The sequence below is a fragment of the Malus domestica genome, chromosome 16 (assembly GCF_042453785.1).
Source record: "Malus domestica chromosome 16, GDT2T_hap1".
In the NCBI taxonomy this organism is placed as follows: domain Eukaryota; kingdom Viridiplantae; phylum Streptophyta; class Magnoliopsida; order Rosales; family Rosaceae; genus Malus; species Malus domestica.
In genome coordinates this window covers 23,223,573-23,244,417 of record NC_091676.1, presented here as the reverse complement: position 1 = coordinate 23,244,417, position 20,845 = coordinate 23,223,573, and the positions used below count along the sequence as shown (strand labels likewise).

Below are 20,845 nucleotides of genomic sequence, written 5' to 3'. Positions count from 1 at the left end.
GCTTTAACTCAAATTATAATATGCACATAACTATATTACAAGGATGAATAACTCTTTTTAGTGTATCAAATACTTTATGATTTCGTTTGGTATAGAGATCGGTCTGTAATGGATAAGTCACTATTTTTAACATATGTTGAAATAAAAAGAAAATTACAGCCAACTTAGAGTTAGAAGATTGAGTACTCAATAAGAAATGTTATCTATAATAATTCCCCCTATAATTGGAGGATTAGAAAGGAGAATTTTCCGTAATAATTCTCTTTAAAATTGGAGGATTGCAAAGGAGAAGTTTGCTTCATTCTCCTCTACCTTCAGAATACTTAACTGTAGGAGAAAGGCTTCTATCCGGCAATTGGACTATTGCCAAGAGAGGAGGGTGAAACCAAAGAGTGAAGTTCGGTGAGGTTATGTGATTTTTTTGTGTCTGTTTGTTACATTGTAGAAGTGGTCTGGATTTTGGACCCAACTAGCCAATCGAATCATCTATACCAAACAAGATCTTAAATATGATGTCACATTGTAAATTGAATAACAATTAATTAAAGGAACTTTCACGAAAAACTCCTAATACTGTTCATTTTAACGAAAAATCATATTTTTACACTAAAAAGTCAATCTTGGTACTATTCATTTTATCTTTTATGTTGCCCTTATAGTTAAAACTTAAAATTTTCAAGCACTTTCATTAATTTTTCTTTAATTAAAGGTGTAAAATGTAATTAACCCAGAACTAAAATTAGGTGCAATTGTGAATTTCAAAGGGACAAAAAAGGGGGTAAAATAAAGAAATGAAAACTAATGAAAATTGCTTGAAAACTTTGAGTTTTAATGATAAGGACAAAATAAAGGGTAAAGTGAATAGTATCATGATTGACTTTTTAGTGTAAAAATATGGTTTTTCGTTAAAGTAAACAGTACCGGGTGCTTTTCGTTAAAGTTCCCAATAAAGAAAGAAGGTAGGCAGACAGAATCGAATCAAAACCTCACTGTCATCAGATCGTCCATCCGCCACTATCACAGTACCCAGCAATGCAAAACTCCACCCATTCCCCATCGCCACCGCCACCAACACCGTCTCCATTTCTCTCCTCCACACCCACCGCCGCCGCCGCCACCATCCCCATTCTCTCAATCAAAGACCCCAAAGCCCTCCTCTCAATCATCCTAGTCTCTTCCCTTTTCGCCCTCCTCCTCTTCCTCTCCTCCTCCTCCTCATCATCATTATCCTCCTCCGCCGCCCTCATTCATTCTCGACCCGACCCATTTCTCTTCCCCAACCAGCAAGCCCACCGCATCATTTACCACGACAACAACTCCTCAGATCCCACGCCCCCCTCCATCGCCTACCTCTTGTCAGGGTCAAAAGGCGACTTGGGTCGGATCCTGAGGCTCCTCTACGCCGCTTACCACCCCAGGAACCAGTACCTCCTCCACCTCGACCGGTCCGCTTCCGATTCCGAGCGGGAAAAGTTGGCTCTGAGAGTCCAATCACTGCCCATTTTCAGAGCTGCCCAGAATGTCCATGTCATTGGTAAGGCTGATTTTGTGTACCCAACTGGGTCTTCTGCTATCTCTTTTACGCTCCATGGCGCCTCGATACTTCTGCGTCTGTCGCCAAATTGGGATTGGTTTATCAGCCTCAGTGTTCGTGATTACCCACTAATCACACAGGATGGTACGACGCTTTCAATCCTTGGCATTTTAATTAACATTTCTGATTTTTGTTTTTAAAATTTTTATTTTTTGTATGATTTTTTATATGGGGTTTTCTTGGTCCTGTAGATCTTCTTCACATTATGTCGTTCTTGCCTAAAGATCTCAACTTTGTGAACCATTCAAGTTATATCGGCTGGAGAGAGTACGACCATTTGCCGTTTCTAGTGTATTGATTTCGAGTTCTATGTTATTGTTACTCTTAATTTTTTTGGTGGATGCTGTAAGTGAAATGTAAGGTTTCTATTTGTTTTTTGCTACAGGTCTAGGAGATTAAGACCGATAATTGTTGATCCGGGGCTTTATCTTTCGGAGAAAACTGACATGTTCTATGCTACACAGAAAAGGGTGTTGCCTAATGCTTACCGGTTGTTCTCCGGTACATTTTTTTTATACTTTTTGTTGACTAATTTTTGCTTAAATTCATTCCGGTATTTCACTTATCAGAGCAGAAATTGTAAGGTTAAAAGCGTGATTGCCTGTAAGTTAGTTTGAGCTATAATTGCATGCAGTGTGTGTTGTCTAGGAACCGAACGAATATCAATAGTCTATCTAGGTAAGCCTTGCAAAAAGTTGACTAAGATTTATTCATCTACTGCACTTCCATTAGTTAGTATTATAATTTTTAAGTGGTGGGAGCTTGTAGAATTGTATGATTAGGCTAGATCAACAGTGGCTAGATCAGCAGTCCCACTGCTGGGTTCTCATGTATCCTTATGTAGTTAAACAAGGATTACCATGTCAGTTAATGTTGGTTGACTTGATAACTAATAGTTTTAGAACAATAACAATGTCGTTTTTTCTGGAGGATGGGGCTCTTCAAGCGGTTATTGGATTGAAGCAATCATTCCCTTGAGCCTAAAGGGTTCATCGGTTCTGCTTGCATTTCTAGAGATGAAGACAAAGCCAAAAGGAAACAGCCTTCCGGTTTGTTTTATCACTGTCATTGGTGTCAAGAATGTTGAGGGAATACGTTGTGGACCTATGGTTTTGGTGGTTTAGGATAAAAACTAATCTTGGTAATAAAAGAACCAAATTCTGGAACATCAATCTAGTGGTCGATCCTTTGGTTTGGAGGTGGAGAACCTAAAGATGAATAGAGAGGACCTCGTATGCTGTATATGAAACCCTGCAATTTCCACTCCAACAAAGTGGGTTTGAGTTCCCAAACAACTTTGTGTTTTAACTTTGAGTTCCGAACTTATTACTGGTTACCGACAAACATAGTGTTGGTTTGCCATCCATAGCGTCAACTGCAGAAATGTATAAGGAAGAATCCAGTTTTGCCTTTTAGTTATCAAGCATCGAGTTAGTGACCAGGTCTCTATCTCTTTCTCACACACACATCTCTACGTTTATTTTTGTAAAAAAAATGCAAGTTTGCAACATAGAAAGAGCTACTTATGAATCCTGATGATGTAATATGCAAGATTCATAAATTTAACTTTCGAGTTTTGTCACAAAGCGATGGTCCATATAAGTTAATATCATCTTTATACCTGGGTTAAACTTGGATAGATTCAAGAGTAATTGAATATACAGCAATGGATACAGTTTCCATTTATTCACTTATAACTCTAATAGGATTTGGGACTGAGACCATGGAACAACTGATATGTACCAGTTATTACTCCCGCGATGCCCTTAAGCTATCCTGAAAGCACAATACTTCGGAGATATACTGTAATGATAATTCATTCTTAACTGTTTGATTACCACTATCATGTAAAACTAAAGCATTTTATCTCTTTTCTGTATGAGATGGGGATCATTTTGGAAACTGAGTAGTAGCACTTTATGACATGAGTAATAGCACTTTATTGTAGGACAAATAATAAAATTGTCAACATAACTCGTTTGATAATTTTTTCTGCAGGTTCTTCTTTTACGATTCTGAGTCGCAATTTCATTGAATTTTGTGTTGTTGGTATTGATAACCTGCCAAGGACTTTGTTGATGTACTTCTCAAACACACCTTCTGCTCTTTCGAATTACTTCCCTACCATTCTTTGCAACTCCCAGCAGTTCAATAAGACTATCATAAACCATAACTTAGTATATGCTAATTCCGAGACACCCCCTAGAGAGAAGCCCCAGCCAATCAGTTCCGCTGATTATGATGCTATGATTCAGCATGGAGCTGCCTTTGTCACTGGACTCCGGGTAGATGATCCGATTCTTGACCGGGTGGATAGAGAAATTTTAAAACGCAGGCGAGGAAAAGTTGTTCCTGGCGGCTGGTGTTTAGGTGGGTTTGCAAACGACACTTGTTCGGTCTGGGGGGATGCTGATATTTTGAGGCCTAGTCCACAAGCAAGAAGACTTGAGCAACTTTTAGTCGGATTGCTCTCAAATGGCACATTCCTGTCTCATCAATGTATATACGAGTGACCTGGATCATCAGTCCCACGAGAGATCGAGAGAAACGGATAATGTAAGTTGCCCGCCCCTTCAGCATTTGGAAATTTTGGAAGAAGAGTAACTGCTACGGGGTGATTCTTTTAGCGGCGCTAGGCTCAGTTAAATCGTGATTATTGTAAAATGTATTACAAATCATTGTGCTATGAGTCATGTCCCTGTTGTACAAGTGACGTTTGCCTCCATTCTCTGAAAGTAAAGTAGTTTGTGTTTCTTTTTAACTCTCAAGATTACGTTCTTTGCTGGAATTCAATTGCTTCTTGGAAAAGCACATGGAATTGCTTCTTGGAAAAGCACATGGAATTGCTTCTTGAAGGAGTCTCTGTTAGGTACTTCTCCAGAAAGCAATAAAAAGTGTTTTTGGTATCCTTAACTCTGTCACTAAACACAACTACAAGACACTAACAGCATCCATAACACCGCTAACATTGCGAGTCAAGAGTGTTTAAGACCGTTAACTTTGTCATTCAATTTCTAATGATGGCCTTCACAGGAATTGGAGGAACATTATAGAACAAAGAATCCAGAGCAGCCACTGAGGAGATGCGGAACATCTGCCACTGACCTCTGCCAAACTTCTAAACATTTCACTACGAAACCTTTCGGATACGAATTACGTTACCTGCAAAGGATACAAGCAATGCGCGAATACTCCACTAACACATCCGCAGCTCTTCTATTTCCCTCCAATCACTATTCCACGGCCGTCTCATGTGCATCCATGTTTTCTCTTTATGCACTGATGTATCTCTCTCTCTCTCTCTCTCTCTCTCTCGCTTGCGAGAATTTTCAGAAAACTCCGAAAAATGTGGCTACTGCAAAAACTAGGAACAACCCACCTCCCACGTAGCCAACCTGATTGAAAGATACAGTGAGTTTGCAGCCTTGTGACACAGCATCAAACAACAAAGTTTTCAATCTTACTAATATCACGGAGAGTTGTGGATCTTACCAGTTTTTCGGAAATGTAGTTGGCAAGAAATGCCCCTCCTAGAACAGCAATAGATGTCGCAAGTACGTGTCCAGCAATGGCTCCACTTGCCACGCCCCATGGAGACTGTATTTAAGAAGTGTTGGAGGAAACTATCACCAAGATTAGTAGACCGTGGAAGAAAGATTTTCATGTGACTGAAATTGAACAAGGTTTCACCTGCGCAGCACCGAGAGCGATCGTGGCGAGCATTGAGCGATCTCCCCATTCCTAGAAGCAAAAACAATGTAGTCAGGTTTGAAATCTGTTCTGATGACACAGTGGCAATATTAAGCTTCATCCCTTTTATTGCAAATGAAGGCACCGACATTCGCATTGATATGCGGTTGATGGTAAAAAAAACACGACAAGGTAGGAGAACAAAGATTTCCATGATGTCTGGCATTTCTGGGAAAATTGGTAGCTAAGCAGACATTAGATGTGCATGTAAAGATGTTGTTGCAGATAAGTGAAATATGCTTACGGCAACGAATACAAGGGTGAACGATTTCCAGACAATTTCAAGTGGATTAGTGAGCCGCTTTGACACCTGAGAAAGTACAAAACAAAAAGGTGCATAAGAACAGAATCTTCTAAAATGGATATGGAAAAATATACGACAGCACAGAGTCTACCTTCTCTTTCACAAGCTCCTCGGCCTCGGTATATTCACCGAGCTCAGGGCTGCTCTTATCACCACTCTTCACGTCACTTGATGGAAGGTCCCATGCATCTTTTATTGATTTGAGACCGAAGAAGAGTAGAAGAGTTACTGCTGCATATTCTCCAATTGGCAAGGCTGTTGACATGACCACAAAACAACAAAAACATGAGGAGATTTAAGATAAAATGTGGTTATAGATTATTCCATCAGACCATCACAGACTGTATCTCAAAATTCATCGAGATTTAAGCACCGGTATTGACATGTGCGAAAAACAGCCAACTATGTGAGGAGTTTGTAATGGAAATGTACAAGTAACTATCTCATATCATACAGTAACATCCAATCACATACAACTCCAACTCCATATAATTGCATTACTACTCATTAATGAATTTACAAATGAAACACTACGTCGAGAGAGGTGAGAAGTTTATCTTAAAATTCAAATTCTTCAAACAAAACTTATAGGCACCCATGACGGTTTGACATTGGCTTTGATGCACCATATTCAGAAATTAGGTTTCTCTGATTTGGCGGTTTCCTGGCAGAATTTAGGATGGGAAATAGGATTGATAGAGATCAAACGAATATTTCAACCTGTTTCCTGAACATGCAATAAATTATGAAAATATGTCCTGGACGAAAAATACTAAGAATTACAACTTACTTGTCTGGAATTGAGCAGGGACCGAGTTAAATATTCGCCCAATAATGACAGACAGGACTGTCATGACTCATAAGTGAAAGAGCACCAGTTGACCCCAACAGAACCTGTTCAATATCTTAGTGGATAAGGTGTTGGGTTTCAACCCATGCCTCCCAGGTTTGAAACTCCCGCCTCCCCTAAAAGAACAAATCAAACTTAATAGATAGAAAGTAAAACTTTAGAGAAGATAGAAAAACTCATACCAGTACTTTATCATATTGCATGGCTAGGAGTGCAGCAATGAAGAATGTCTGGTCAATAGACAGAGTATAACTTTAGGTCCAGTTTCTTCTAGTAGCATACATATGATTTGAAAAAAAATTACGGAGAGTTTCGTGTCGTGAGAAGTAGCTTTATGACATTGATTTCAGGTTCAACAGTTTAATTGTTTAACCCATCATAGTATATCTAATCTTAGTTAACCCCATTACCCAACTCAACCGCTCAGTAGGTTTAGTTACATGGATCTTTTGCCCCGTGGCACAAGACCCACAGAGAGAGGATAAGGGATTTGAACTGGATGCTTCTCACTGCCAAATCATGAAATATTAGTATCGTTCAGGTGACGGTTAGCAGTTTAACATCCAATAATTCAAAGTAATGTAATACATGGACTATAACTCACATTTCAGATGAACTGTCACTGGGTGCATCACTTGGAAATATTTTCTTGTTTTTGTTTTCCTCACTGTCTTCATATCCTCCAGATCCGATACTAACATTAGATGCTTGGACTCGTACGTTTCTGCCAGCACACCTTGATATCACTCTACATCTCACTATAAATACGTTAGCCAGAGTATTGCTTAGAACATGCTATAAACACGCAAAAGATTAGAGTTCATGGATCAAATAAAAAAGGTAGACAGTATACCCTTCGCAAGCGACTAAAATCACCACCTCGGAAAGTAGACAGCATGATGTATTCAAGCAAAACAACAATGTATTCCTTAAACCATTTCGAACCAGTCATAATTTGTTACTGGGTAGGCTGTAGGTACCCCGAACAACTGTTGCCATGAAAATGCAGCTTGCAAATAACCATTTGGAATGAGTCACATATTTCGTTTTATCCTAACAGAAGCAATTCATGTCCTCTGTCCACTACCACAGTACCAGTGTACCACCACTACCAAAGTAACCGCCTCCCTGAACCGAACTCTCACATTCAAACAATACTGAAAACGGATAAACTTACTATGATTCTCCCAACCCAGGATCAATTCACAAGGTCAACCACCCACCCAGACAGCCATTGAATCTTGCAGTTGCCTATAATTTATCAAAACCATGATACCCCAACTTCCAACCAACACAACTAGCAATTAGCCAAATTCTATGCAAAGCAATGTAAATTCGAAAAACCAATTAACCAACATGCAATAACTTTAGCTTTAATTACAGTGAGAGTAAATATTAAAACTTGAAAATTTGACGTAGTTATAGCAAGAGAGCAACAAAAAGAAGGATAAGAACTTACACGATGGTTTTCTGGAAAGAGTGGGACAGCTTGGAAGAGCGTCCGTAAAAGCTGACAAGGGAAGCTTCTTGCTTGGATTGAATGGCATTGGTGTATTGAGAATCCCCAGTCCTTGCATTCTTTCTTCTTTTGCTGTAAGACTTTTTTATTACAGTTTTTTCATCTCCTTTCTTTCTCTGCAAGTGCAGATTAAACCCAAAAGAAAGACTCGTTTTTTATGAGTTGAGTTTTGGGATTTGGTAGGATTGAGCAGGGGAACCGTTACCCAGTTAAGCAAGTTATCGTTTCAGAGTTTCCAAAAAGTTCCAACTGCACTTCTGAGGGTGGGGATTTTGTAGCCTGCCACGTGTCCGTTGTGGGTGAGATAAAATGGAAGGGGTGCAACTTTGTAATGTGAATTCCACACGACAATAGATTGGTTAGAGTTTGCAGGGCCCCGGGCTATTACAGAAGATCAAGGGTTTTTGTTATGGAAAGGGATCCTCTCTCTAGATCCTTTTCTCATAATCCACCAAATCAGGGGATCTATGCCGTTAAAATTTGATCCAGCGGTTGAAGTTATTATAACTTTTAAAGTGAACCCCTGTTTGTAACCGTTGAATTAAATTTCAACGGCACGGATTTTCTAATTTGGTGGATTAGGAGAAAGGGATTCGGAGAGGATCCCCTTCCATTTGTTATCCCTAATTTGGTGTTTTTCTTTAATATAACGGTATATTTAAAACCAAAAGGAAGGGGTGCTCGGCTAAGCCACATAATGGGGTAACCTAAGAGTATCTCCAATGGGGGCTTTATCCATAACGAGACTACCACATTTCAAGCCTTAGTGAGAAATTTCATCCCCATGAGCTGGAAAATAGGGCTAGATCAACCACTTGTCCTAGCAACTTCCTTTTTTGAGTAATATAAAATTGAGCTACATCTAGCCCCAAAAAACAATGGATCCCACCAAAAAAAAAAAGTAACAACTCATGTGAGCAAAATTCTATCACTGTCGCTCCACTTGCGAATACATTTATACTCTCCTTTAATTTTTTTTTTAATTCTTTTTTGGCTAATTAATGATTGTTTTAAATTCCATAAGAACTAAAATTTCAAATTGATTTAACGTTCATGGGCATTAGTTGGTGAAACTTTCAAATAATTTTTTTTTTAAATGTATGATACTAATTTACTAATTGGTGCTAGTTAAAGTGTTGTATAGTACATGAAAATCAAATTATTTTTTAAGGCGAAGGGGGGGGGGGGTTTGTATCTTTCAATGGATGAGAGTGATGAAATCTAACTTTGTCAGAATTTGAACTGTTTTAGGTTGAAAGGTTCATTAAAAAAATTATGATAACACGTCCAAAAATCAACTTAAGAAAAGTTAACACAAAAAAATTGGTCCTTATTTACTGTTTTGGCTAATTAGTCCGTAATGAGGACCCTTATTTAATAGGTAATCCTTATTTAATAGAGATTTTTTACGAAATGACTAATATGATTGATGGTTGACAAACTCAATGACAACTTCTATCAATATCAAATTTCAAATATGAAAGTGAGTCCTTATTTAATAGAGATTTAAAATGGGGACCAAAATGAAATCTTAGGGTCCGTAAATGCAACTAGGCATATTTATTGTTTTAGGCAGATTAGTCTTTATTTAATAGAGATTTTTTACGGAATGACTAATATGATTGATGGTTGACAAATTCAGGAACAACTTCTATCAGTGTTAAATTTCAAATACCAAAGTGAGTTGTGCCAATTTTAGACAATTTTAACTAAAAAGCCTTTTTTTTTTCTCATCAAATTATGCACTAGAGAAAAATAGTTCTTTTTTTTTTCTCAGATCCAAAAATTAGTAATGAGGATTGTCAGAATGAGTTGACACAACTTGATTTGTTTTAACAAAGGAGAGCACTATCTACATACTTCTTTTTACTTTTAACACGTCTTCTTAATTTTCTATCGACGGATCGAATGAAAGATCAAAGAACAAAATTAATAAGGGATGTGTGAATATCACATCCCTTAACAAAAACTCGTTAACCCTTTACCGAAACGTTGAATTTTTAGTGTTATTTCGTGTTGTGGTGGCGTATGATGTTTGTTATTCAGTACTACGGTATATTGGTATTCATTTTCACTTGAAGTGAGATGTCTTATGTTCGAGAGAAGTAAAAAGGGATGTGTGGATATCACACCAAAAAAAAAAAAAAACTACAGCATCCACAGCACGTGCTTTGTGAAAGGAGTCAATCACAGATCCCTTTCATCAAGAGGATTAGCTGGTAAGGTTAAAATTCAAATAAAAAAATAGAAAAGAAAAGAAATGTATTTCCACGTGCTGCATGTTGATTGGACAAGTTATGTGTCCCTTAAATGGGAGTGCGACTTCGTTGCAGTCGTCCATTCTAGGTGATATTTCAACAGCCCGACCTTCTTTTTGTGTAACTAAAGTTTTGTCCCCATATTACCCCTTGTGCCCTTCCCACCACTACTTATTGTTTTGGATAAATTACAAAAAATTATCTCAACTATTAATGTTACGACACTTCCATACCTCATCTTTTAAAATTGACAATGTCATACCTCTGCTTACGAATTTGTGTCAATATTATACCTTCTGTTAGTTTGACATGAATTTCTCAGTTAAATACTGATGTGATTTGATCTGGGACTCATTTTCTATTAAAAAAATTATTAAAAACTAAAAAAAATCATTTAATATTTTTTAACTATTAAAATAATAAATAAAAGTTAAAATAAAAAAAATAAACCAACACTCAGTTCATCCCCTTCCCCTCTTTTCTCTCTTCTCCCCATCTTCATCTTCTTCCTCCTTCCTGCAACTGCAACCCAGAAAAAAAGAAGAGAGAAAAAAAAAAACCAATTTGTCTTCCCCGCTCCCACCCCCCCCCCCCACCCCCTCTTCTCCCCGCACCCAACTTCCCCACCTTCGCATCCACCCTCTGCACCCAACCTCGCACCCACTACCTACAACCCAAAAACAAAAAAAAAACAAAAACCAGAAAAAAATCCAGATCTCGTTGAGGTGGAATCGAGAAACCTTCGCCAGGCCGATTCTGAAGGTTGAGAACCTGGGCGCAGAGAAAATGGGGGGAATGGGTGTGGAGGGAAGAGGGTGGGTGTCCGGGGGAGAGGGACTGACGAACTGGGTTTCCTTTTTTTTCCTTATATATCTTCTTCTTCTTCTACAGGTTGGGTGAGGGGGGGACAGACGAATTGGGTTTTTTTTTTTTTTTCTACTTCTTCTTCTTCCTCTTTTTCTTTTTCTTCATCCTTCTTCTTTCTGGGTTTATTGGGGGGGGGGGGGGAACTGGCAAGCATTTCATGGGTCAATGCCATAAATAACTTGGTGTTTGCTGTGGCGGTGCAGCAAGGGCTTCTGTAACGGATTATGTCCAAGCCTCCCTGCTGGATTCTGGGAATGAAGAACAGAGAATCACAGAGGTGAAATAGGGGTTAAAACCCTTGAATTTCCAATCAAATTCGACATGCAAGGAATAAGAATTATACATGAGGTTTAATGGAAGTCAATTTGAGTCCACAAAACTTCGAATTCGTCAAGCTTAAACTTGATTTTCGCCGAAGCCTCTCGTTGGGAAACTGGTAAAGAAAGAACAGGGAATTACTTGGGTTTGTGGTGGGGGGAGGGGGGCGAACTGGGTTGTGTTGGGTTTTTTTTTTTTCCTTCTTTTTCTTCTTCTTCCTTTTCTTCTTCCTCCTCCTTCTTCCTCCTCCTTCTTCTTTTTGGGTTTGATAGGGGGGAGGAACTAGGTTGGGTTGGGTTTTTATTTTTTTCTTCCTCCTTTCTGGGTTGCAGGAAGATGGGGATGGATGAACTGACCTAAGGTTTTTTTTTTTGTTTTTTTATTTACTTTTCTTTATTATTTGAATATTTAAAAAATATTAAATAATTTTTTTAGTTTTTAATAATATTTTAATAGAAAGTGGGCTCCGAATCAAGCCATGTCAGCATTTAATTGAAAAATTCATGGCCAAGTAACGGAAGGTATAACATTGGCACAAATTCGTAAGATGAGGTATGACATTGTCAATTTTAAAAGATGAGGTATGAAAGTGTCGTGACACCAATAGTTGAGGTAGTTTTTTGTCATTTACCCTATCGTTTATGTTTTAGGAGATCTAGTAGATCCTCAACTCACATTCATTTATCGTACATCGTGCAGTCAGAAACAAGATCGGCCCAGGCTCAGTGCAGGCAGAGCGACCGTCCAAGGCCCCAAAAAATTGGGGGCACCAAAATTATTAGGGTAGTATATTTATATATGTTTTTATAAGAGTATAAATTTATAAAATTTGGTTTAGTAACAAAGAAATTTAACTAGAACTGGTGATTTTGTTGTTTTAAATTAATGAAGAGGTTCAAAACATCACGTGTGCTTATTTACATTCTAGTTTTTACAAATTTCTTTTCATAACTGTATAAATTTACAAAATTTAGCTAAATGATCAAGAAGTTTGATTAGAAACAGTGGGTTTTTTTTTGCTAAAATTAATGAGAGGTCCTAAGTTTGTTTATTTTTTTTTTCAATTTTTACAAATTTTTGTTTGGTTGTTAATTTATTTACTAGCTAGTAGCTATGTGGGTTGTCATTTTTAAACATCCGTTCCAATTCAAGTCTAATCTTCAACAAAAAGTACCGCATAAACTAAATTTTTAGACCAAATTTGCAAATAATATTATGTGTCATCAAAAGGTTTAATTCAGTGTTCATTCATTACTTATACATATCCTTAAATACTTGAAAACATTATTAGTTTTTTAGTCTTATATTGACGAGATTAGTAAATAAGAAAAAAATACTTTATACAAAAACACTTTAAAAGTTAAGATGGAAAACAAAACTCATAATCTATCTACTTGCAAGCCCAAAGTTTTGTTTGTTTCATTCTCTCGATACAAAATAAATTAGTTATTCCGTGTTTCTAAATTATTGAGTTTGAAGTGTTTTTCTAAATATAATTTTATCGATGTCTTACGTGTGAAAACAAATAATTTTTTTTTATATGAAGTGAGGGCATATTTTTGGCGTCGCCCCAGGCCTCAAAAATCTCTGGTCAGAAATCATTGTAAATTTTTTTATTTAAAATTGAATATAAATAGTACCTGACGAAAACTGGCCGCACGATATACGATGAACAAATGTGATTGGAGGATCCGACAAGGATCCTCTCTCATATTTTAGTACCATTGTTTCCCAACATAATTTTATACTTGGTCCATGAAATCTTTTATCTTCTTTTAGCATTATCACATCACATATTTATACCCCATTAGTGTACCATCTTAAAATATCGCACATTCTAAATTCACTTAAGCAGTGTTGGGGTGTGCTAAAGGTGAAATGGAACAGGGCCTGAATTTCTAAGGACCCCAAAAATTTTCTTCCTCCTGCCTGTTACATATGAGTATAAATTTTCTTATAAAAAAGTTTTTGGCTAAAAAGAAAAATTATGATCATGTTATGTTATCTATATTACAATTGATTAAGTGGAGTCTACACTTTCCTCCACTTTTCTCTAGCAGTAGAAAAACTTGTGTATTATTTTCTTTCACTTTTCTCTAGCAATAAAAAATGATGTATTACTTTCTTCCAAAAATATAAGCGTATTTTCGTATCTCTTTTCCAATCATACTCCATTTTTTCATGGATGAACCCTAAATCATAATTTCATGGTAGTTGGACATTATTTAATTAATAAGAGTGAGATGTTGATTTCAATTAAATTTAAATTTAAATAATTAAATTCTATATGAATATATTGTTAAAAATATTATTATTTTTCAAATAAAGGGAATATTTTTATTAAATTCGCACATATCCTTTAAAATGTCATAAACTCCCTGCACTTAAGATGGTACACCCTTCCTATTCCTATTGGCAAACCCAATAATCAAGAAATGTGTATATATTTTTTTTAACAAATGATATTATTTACAGTAAAAGAGAGGTGATGAGTTTAGCCTCACAATAGGCTAACAATAATGTGGTTCAATTTTCGCTTAAAACCTCTCACTTATAAGTGAAAGAGAAATACTAAATAAGATTTTAAGAGTTCAAATAACAGTTCCAAGAAGTCATATAAGATACTTTTCAATTTGTTGGTAAAATATGGGTTAGTATTTACAACAACAATATGTCTGGTTACGCAACCTTTTAATTTATCCACCATACATTACCAAAACAAATAGAAAAATAAAAAGAAAAAAGAAAAATAATTAACGAGGGGTTTAGAGAGAGAAACTTTCACAGCCCTTCATTCCCACCCAAAAACCCCTCATCAAACTTCAAAGGGCATCAAAACGTGACCCCCTCCCTCTCTCTCTCTCTCTCTCTCTCTCACAGATAACATAGTTTTTGAATACAATAAAAAGAACCCAGAGAGACTTACAAACCCCTCTCTCTCTCTACAAAAACCAACCCCAAGCCAAAACCCTTGTGTTTCTCTCTCTCTCTAGAAATGGAGTCACTGGACTCACTCGACGACATCCTCAACTTCCACTCCGACGACGCCGGCGCGGACGATAAAGCCCATGACTTTAAACCCTCCATTGCTCCCTCTGGGGTTTTGTGCCCTGATGATCCTAGCCGTCCGTTTTCTCAAACAGTAAGTTGCTTGATTAACGACCCACCATTTCTGGCTTTGTTTTGTTCTTTGGGGGTTACAGGCCGTAGCCAACCGATTCCGTTTCTGAATCGGCCGAGACTCGGCTTTGTGGGTGTTTGCCACGTGTTCACCCAGGTTGGTTTGGGTTTGGACCGAGTTAACTGGGGCGAGTTGGTCCAAGTTTGGGTGTGGGTGTGGGGGATGGTGGCTTTGGATTTGTGATTTGATTAACAGCCATTTTTGTATAATGACGATTTTGCCCCCTTGGTATAGGAGCATTTACGGAAATACCGAAGTTTTTTTTATACAAATGGGTCAAGACTTTCGCCCATGTATTTTACCACCTATTTTATTTTATTTTTATTATTATTATTATTATTATTTTTTTTTTTATTTTTTTTTTAATTATTATTATTATTATTATTATTACTATTTTAACAAAACAATATTGAACGGGATTGCGCTAAACTTGATAATGAATTTATAATAATGTGATTAGAATTCGTTTTTTCGAAAAGAATCGAGTATCTTCAATTTGGTAGTGCCATTGCCACAAATGTGATAGGAACAGTGAACCAAGCCTTCCTTACTTTGTCCAACATCCTACGTGGCAAAACTCCTGGATTTTGTTGCCCTTTGTTTCCCTAACACATGGCGGGGGATTAGCCTGATCGGTTTTTACGCGACCAACTCAAAATTTCCACCGAGTCAGCTCACTGTTTTTATGTTCACTTGCAGGAGGAGGGTGTGGAGGAGGAGCTAGAATGGCTGTCAAACAAAGACGCGTTCCCGGCGGTGGAGACATTCGTTGACATTAACCTTCTGATCGGGCAACCAGCGGGCATTGGCACGGACAAGCACCAAAGCCCTGTCTCGGTGCTTGACAACGGCACAACCCCCACCACCACCCTCATGAGCAGCTGTGGGACACTCAAGCCCCCTCAGGGTGCCCGAAGCAAGGGCCGCCGTAGGCGCGAAAGCTCCAGCTTCCCAGGCACTCTTGAGGAGCACGTCTTTTGGAGCCAATCTAACAACTGCAAAAAGGATGACAAGACAATAGTGAAAAGAACAACAGGGATGGCGATGATTGGGAGAGTATGCCAGCATTGCGGGGCTGATGAGACCCCACAATGGAGGGCAGGTCCCCTTGGACCGAAAACCCTGTGTAATGCTTGCGGGGTAAGGTACAAGTCCGGAAGGCTTGTTCCTGAGTACCGCCCTGCAAGTAGCCCAACTTTTTCAAGCAAGTTGCATTCGAATTCACACAGGAAGATAATGGAGATGAGGAAGCAAAAGCACGGGACGGGGATGTCAGCTTAGCCTGAGGATGATGGGTAGGCTAATTGTGGGTAGTCGACTTTTTTCCGTTTTAAGATTAATTTGGAGCTTGTAGGGTTGCTGTAATGGGGGTTTAATGGTGGTTAGTGTTTGCTCCTTGTTTTGATGAAATGACCACAGCTAGGTGAAATTTTGAATTGTTGTGTTTGGTTATGTTGTAGACTAGTAAACAAGATCGTGTTTTTGGTGTTTATCAAATTTTAATTCTTTGCTCTGTTAGCTTCCCAGGCGATTCAGGGGAGCAGCTCTTTTCGAACCAAGCCCACAAGGACAGCAAGGATGGCCGGATAAAAGCTAAACAGCAAGGACAACAATTGGGAGAAAATGTCAGCATTGCGGGATTTAAAAGACCCTGCGATGGCGGGCAGCTCTCATTGGAAAGTAAACCTTGCGTAATTCTTGTGGGATTAGGTACAAGTCTGAGATGATTGTCAGAAAATGCCAGCACTGCAGGACCAAAGAGACCCTGCAATGGCTGGCAAGCTCCACTGGAAAGAAAACCTTGTGTGATGTTGCCGTGTTAGGTACAAGTCCAAGATGATTGGGAGAAAAGGCCAGCATTGCGGGACTGAAACGACCCCTCAATGGCGACCAGGTCCCCATGGAAATAAAACCTTGTGTGATGCTTGTGAGGTTAGGTACCGAAAGTCTGGGAAGCTTGTCCCAGAATACTGCCCTGCAAGTAGCCCAACTTTCTCGAGGGAGTTGCATTCGAATAACCTCAGCAAGGTAATGGTGAGTACGCATTTTCGTGTTGTTTCTTTATAAGGGTTAGTTCTGTGTTTCATTGCGTTTTTACTTGGCTAAACTTTAACTCTGATGCATGGTAGTATTGCGAAAATCTCATTTGTCTTGCGATTCATGAAGTCGGAAGCGTTTTTTCTTGACTTAAAATGTCGAATTCCCTTGTTTGCTTAATTAGAATTTGGGCCATGTGGTTGGGGCATTTCCGTTTGTTGTCTGGGCTGATCTAGACTTGTTAGTTTGGGCTAGACTTTCTTATGTTGGACAATGCAGTATTCTAAACTACGATGAGAGGAATTCGAATTTGAGTCACATCGTTCTGACCGCACTGCTCTAAGCCAAATCTCGTTTAACTAACGGATGCGAATAGTATTAAGTCTTCGTAAACTATGTCATTTTCTTGTATCAAATTACGTTTAACGGCTGAAAGGGACGATTAACATCCACCAATGGTTTTTATTGACACCCATAAAGACCTATGGAAGCCCATGATTTTAAATTGTTTTAATGACATTTCTATCCTACTGCCAGATGATTCAAACGAACAACTTATATGTTGGAAAACAAAAGGGAGTTGCTACTAACACCGAAAAACAAATATCTTTTCCTTGCTTCCTTAAAGAAGTCACCGTTATTTATCTGCTAGCACTGTTCGAGACATGCAAAAGCAATTCACTGAAATTTAAGGGGTTGCTTGATAACCATTTGTTTTTTGTTTTTAGTGTTTAGTTTTCACTTCTTTTTTTTTTTAAATTGAAATTTTATTTGGTAATTACTTTCTGTTTTTAGTTTTTAAAAAATGTGAACTAAAACTCAAGGCTAATCTTTGAAAACTCAAGGAAGTAAATGAAAACTTAAAATAGATAATAAGAAATTAGTTTTCAAAAAAGTGAAAAGTGAAAATGAAATGATTATTAAACCGCTCCTAAATGAAAACCCTAGTCTGAAATTGGTCAATCTACACCAAAAATACAAAAAAATACCATCTACTCTTTTTGTCCTTGTTATTAGTTTTTTCTTTTTGTTGAAAAATGATGCTAAAACCAAAGCCCAAACAACTTAATCAATAATGAATCTAGATCGGCACATTCCATGTCGATTCTCACAAACAAAACTAATTGAACAAGAAGGAGGATTATCAAAGTAAAAATTGCTAAATCTAAATTAAGACTATAGTTTGCTAAACTATCCTCCACAAATTTTTTTTATATGTAGATATACCTAATATCTCATTGCCAAAATCTTGAAAGAAACTCTCAACAAGCCAAAACAATGGGACCCAAAGCATGATTATTGCTAGCAGCTTGAAACACTAAATGGATTGTGAGTCCAGAGTGATTCCACCAATCATTTATCAATTTGTAATCTTCATATCAATTGTAAGCCCAAGTAAAGACCTAATAGCTCAATAGTGAGAATCTCACATGTGCCCAAATTGGTGCAAAATCCAGAAGTCTATTTACCATCAGAATCCCTTAAAGCATCACCTGCTCTAATAGATTTATTATTTCACTTTTTGCAACCATTAACATTAATCTTAAACCACTATGAAGGAGGAGCTTCCCAATAGAACAATGATTCAATCTTATGAGTTTAGCCTTCAACTATTCGTGAAGATAAGTACAAATAGCGACTTTAGGCTCATCAGTCATTGCAAAGTCCTGCTAAAAAATAAATTTATTTCACTAATACCAAATAAACCAACAAGCAACTGAAAAAAAAAAATAATAATTATTTAACCTCCACTCTAAATCTCCCAATAGTGGTGAGGTCAAAATGAAGCCAATCGTGAAATTCAATGTGGTCTAAGTGTTGATTATACATTCTCAACCCCTGCCAAACTTCTCTTGCCTTAGGAAAATCTTTAAAAATATTGTTTGTACCATACTTGACCAATCCCGAAACTACTAAGCACCAGTCAATGTTATACTGTCAAGGACCCAGAAGAGTTTCCCTCCAACCAGGAGGCCAATCACAGCGCGACATGTGTCGACATCAGAAGCCAATCATAGCGCGACACGTGTCAACATCAGAAGCCAATCACAATATGACATGTGTCAATGTCAAAATGAAACTAGAAACTCTCTTCTATAAATAGAGATCATTCTCTCACAATATTTCCTAATGTCATTTGTACTAAATCATTCACTAGTACTCACTAAAGGAGAGCTTGAACCTATGTACTTGTGTAAACCCTTCACAATTTATGGGAACTCCTCTACTCCGTGGACGTAGCCAATCTGGGTGAACTACGTACATCTTGTATTTGCTTCCCTATCCCTATCTATTCACATACTTATCCACATTAGTGACCAGAGCAATCTAGCGAAGGTCACAAACTTAACACTTTCTTAATTTGTGAACTACTTAAAATTTGTTTCTGTCCTGTTTTTGTTCGATTTAATTTAAATAGCAAATCAACTCCAAAAATCCTAAAAATTTGTGTGAGTGTAGCTCTGTATGTCTAGTGTCTTCATATAAAAGTTCGTAGAATTTAGACAAGTGTAAGTTGGTCTAATAATTATTTTTCGGTGGTTGGCCAGTAGGGACAGCAGCCCAGCTTATGTGACATTTTAAGTAGTTAGATAAAACAATCTTTTGTGGGAAAGACCCTTATTTTCATATGCTACAATTGACAAATCTTAGTGTTAATAAGGAAAACCAATAGGACATTTGTGTGCTACTTTGTGGTGTACTTTTAATCCTATCATACATCTTGTGTTTGCTTCCCTATCCCTATCTATTCACATACTTATCCACACTAGTGACCAGAGCAATCTAGCGAAGGTCACAAACTTAACACTTTCTGTTGTACCAAAGTCCCCACTGCTTTTGTGCATCAACAAATATGATCCATTGATTCAAATCCACAAGTACATCTTTGAAACTCAGGGTTATCAGTCATACCCCTTTTTAGCCTTTGATTATTAGTTAGGAGCATGGAAGAAAATGCCGATAATATCGGCGAAATATCGCCGATATTATCGGTTTTTCGGGAAGTGGATATTTTAATTGATATCTGAATGGTTTTCGGCCAAATATCGCGATATTATCGATAATATCGATAATATCGCGATATTTTGGAAATATCGCGACATTTTTTGGAACTGTGCAATCGGACTCCGAGAAGAACGCCGGAGATGGTGTGCCTATTCCCGAGCCGATTTCGTCCCAAAAACCTTGCAAAAACACGATTTTTAACATCAATTTCACATATAAACTTCAGATTTCACGCATGCAAGAGGTAATCAACATAGGGTTTAGTCAGATCTCACCTGAAAACTTGGGTGTGCCAGGGTGTGGGTGCGATCGGGGAAGCCGAGCTTCCTCTGCGCGTCGCCGTGCTTCCCAGAGACGGAGGAGAGGGAGGGAGAGTTCAGGAGGGTGGTGGAGATGCTACGCTGGCATCGGGGTGGACGGATTTGGGTGTGCCTGTGTGTGGGTGCGATCGGGGAAGCCGAGCTTCCTCTGCGCGTCGCCGTGCTTCCCAGAGACGGAGGAGAGTGAGGGAGAGTTCAGGAGGGTGAGAGTTCAGGAGGAGAGGGAAGGAGAGTTCAGGGGAGGGAGAGTTCGAGAGAGAGATAGAGTTGAGAACTCTGAGAGAGTGAGGGGTCCGAGTGGGACTCGGGAAAAGAGAGAGAGATAGGGTGAGGGTTAGTGGGCTGCCACGTGGCAGCGTGACAGAGAGTGAGAATCAAGATGAAGGGTCCAGATTAGATTAGGATAAATGACTCAATTGCACAATTTATATAATTTCAGAAAAAGAGTGAAAATATAAATTAATCTGGGGGTCTAGATTAGATTAGGATAAAGGACTCAATTTCAGGGAAAAAGTGAAAATATATAATTTCAGGGAAATAGTAGAAGTTGTATTTATTGGTTAGGCATATGGAAATGCAAAAAATTGTTTTTCTAATGATTCTAATCAATTTCAAGAAAAATAATGAATTTATAAGGGTAAGATGAGTCTATAAAAGTGATATAATGAGTCTATAAGAGTGTCGGTCAGTTAGACAATTTAGATTTTTTTAATCATTTTTGCCAATTGGCTTGTTATCGCATTTTTTTATTATCAAATTGGATTATTATTCATTAAATTGGATTATTATCAAATTGGATTATTATTCATCACCATGTTTTATATTAGGATTATTTTTTTAT

General features: G+C 37.9%; 3 protein-coding genes across 10 annotated transcripts; 2 read left to right on the top strand and 1 right to left on the bottom strand.

The window, feature by feature from the left end:
- The first annotated feature begins 945 nt into the window (after nucleotides 1-945).
- On the top strand, nucleotides 946-4,355 carry LOC103417271 (beta-glucuronosyltransferase GlcAT14A-like). The gene is made up of 4 exons (XM_029095837.2): nucleotides 946-1,678; nucleotides 1,786-1,861; nucleotides 1,980-2,095; nucleotides 3,593-4,355. Exons 1-4 carry the CDS (start codon nucleotides 1,033-1,035, stop codon nucleotides 4,105-4,107), a joined length of 1,353 nt encoding a protein of 450 aa, XP_028951670.2. The 5' UTR covers nucleotides 946-1,032; the 3' UTR covers nucleotides 4,108-4,355.
- A 221-nt stretch (nucleotides 4,356-4,576) lies between these two features.
- On the bottom strand, nucleotides 4,577-8,245 carry LOC103432193 (protein PAM71-homolog, chloroplastic-like). 4 transcript variants are annotated; one of them, XM_070815303.1, is made up of 10 exons: nucleotides 7,958-8,245; nucleotides 7,103-7,256; nucleotides 6,909-7,007; nucleotides 6,681-6,768; nucleotides 6,439-6,542; nucleotides 5,740-5,903; nucleotides 5,589-5,654; nucleotides 5,285-5,335; nucleotides 5,087-5,217; nucleotides 4,577-4,989 (listed from the first exon to the last, which is right to left on the bottom strand). In XM_070815303.1, exons 5-9 carry the CDS (start codon nucleotides 6,500-6,502, stop codon nucleotides 5,125-5,127), a joined length of 438 nt encoding a protein of 145 aa, XP_070671404.1. In that variant the 5' UTR covers nucleotides 6,503-6,542; nucleotides 6,681-6,768; nucleotides 6,909-7,007; nucleotides 7,103-7,256; nucleotides 7,958-8,245; the 3' UTR covers nucleotides 4,577-4,989; nucleotides 5,087-5,124. The 4 variants fall into 4 exon arrangements, with proteins under 4 accessions (XP_070671404.1, XP_070671402.1, XP_070671401.1 ...); XM_070815301.1 differs by having other exon boundaries at nucleotides 5,087-5,191; XM_070815300.1 differs by having other exon boundaries at nucleotides 5,087-5,191; nucleotides 6,439-6,614; nucleotides 7,958-8,210.
- Nucleotides 8,246-14,310: 6,065 nt separating this feature from the next.
- Nucleotides 14,311-17,021, top strand: LOC103432192 (GATA transcription factor 1). 5 transcript variants are annotated; one of them, XR_003770273.2, is made up of 3 exons: nucleotides 14,311-14,602; nucleotides 15,341-16,064; nucleotides 16,169-16,834. XR_003770273.2 is itself a non-coding variant. In XM_029096278.2 (3 exons), exons 1-2 carry the CDS (start codon nucleotides 14,456-14,458, stop codon nucleotides 15,920-15,922), a joined length of 729 nt encoding a protein of 242 aa, XP_028952111.2. In that variant the 5' UTR covers nucleotides 14,311-14,455; the 3' UTR covers nucleotides 15,923-15,936; nucleotides 16,169-17,021. The 5 variants fall into 5 exon arrangements, 3 of the variants coding, with proteins under 3 accessions (XP_028952111.2, XP_028952110.2, XP_008368588.3); XR_003770272.2 differs by having other exon boundaries at nucleotides 16,161-16,834; XM_029096278.2 differs by having other exon boundaries at nucleotides 15,341-15,936; nucleotides 16,169-17,021.
- Nucleotides 17,022-20,845: the final 3,824 nt, after the last annotated feature.

Excerpts from the sequence above, each read along its gene's own strand:
- LOC103432193 (XM_070815301.1), bottom strand. The coding sequence starts at position 6,502 with ATGACAGTCCTGTCTGTCATTATTGGGCGAATATTTAACTCGGTCCCT. Across the intron at positions 5,655-5,739 it reads AGGAGCTTGTGAAAGAGAAG|GTGTCAAAGCGGCTCACTAA; the intron begins GTAGACTCTGTG and ends GTACTTTCTCAG. Across the intron at positions 4,990-5,086 it reads ACTACATTTCCGAAAAACTG|GTTGGCTACGTGGGAGGTGG; the intron begins GTAAGATCCACA and ends TCTTTCAATCAG.
- LOC103432192 (XM_029096278.2), top strand. The coding sequence starts at position 14,456 with ATGGAGTCACTGGACTCACTCGACGACATCCTCAACTTCCACTCCGAC. Across the intron at positions 14,603-15,340 it reads GCCGTCCGTTTTCTCAAACA|GAGGAGGGTGTGGAGGAGGA; the intron begins GTAAGTTGCTTG and ends GTTCACTTGCAG.
- LOC103417271 (XM_029095837.2), top strand. The coding sequence starts at position 1,033 with ATGCAAAACTCCACCCATTCCCCATCGCCACCGCCACCAACACCGTCT. Across the intron at positions 1,679-1,785 it reads CCCACTAATCACACAGGATG|ATCTTCTTCACATTATGTCG; the intron begins GTACGACGCTTT and ends TTGGTCCTGTAG. Across the intron at positions 1,862-1,979 it reads AGTTATATCGGCTGGAGAGA|GTCTAGGAGATTAAGACCGA; the intron begins GTACGACCATTT and ends TTTTTGCTACAG.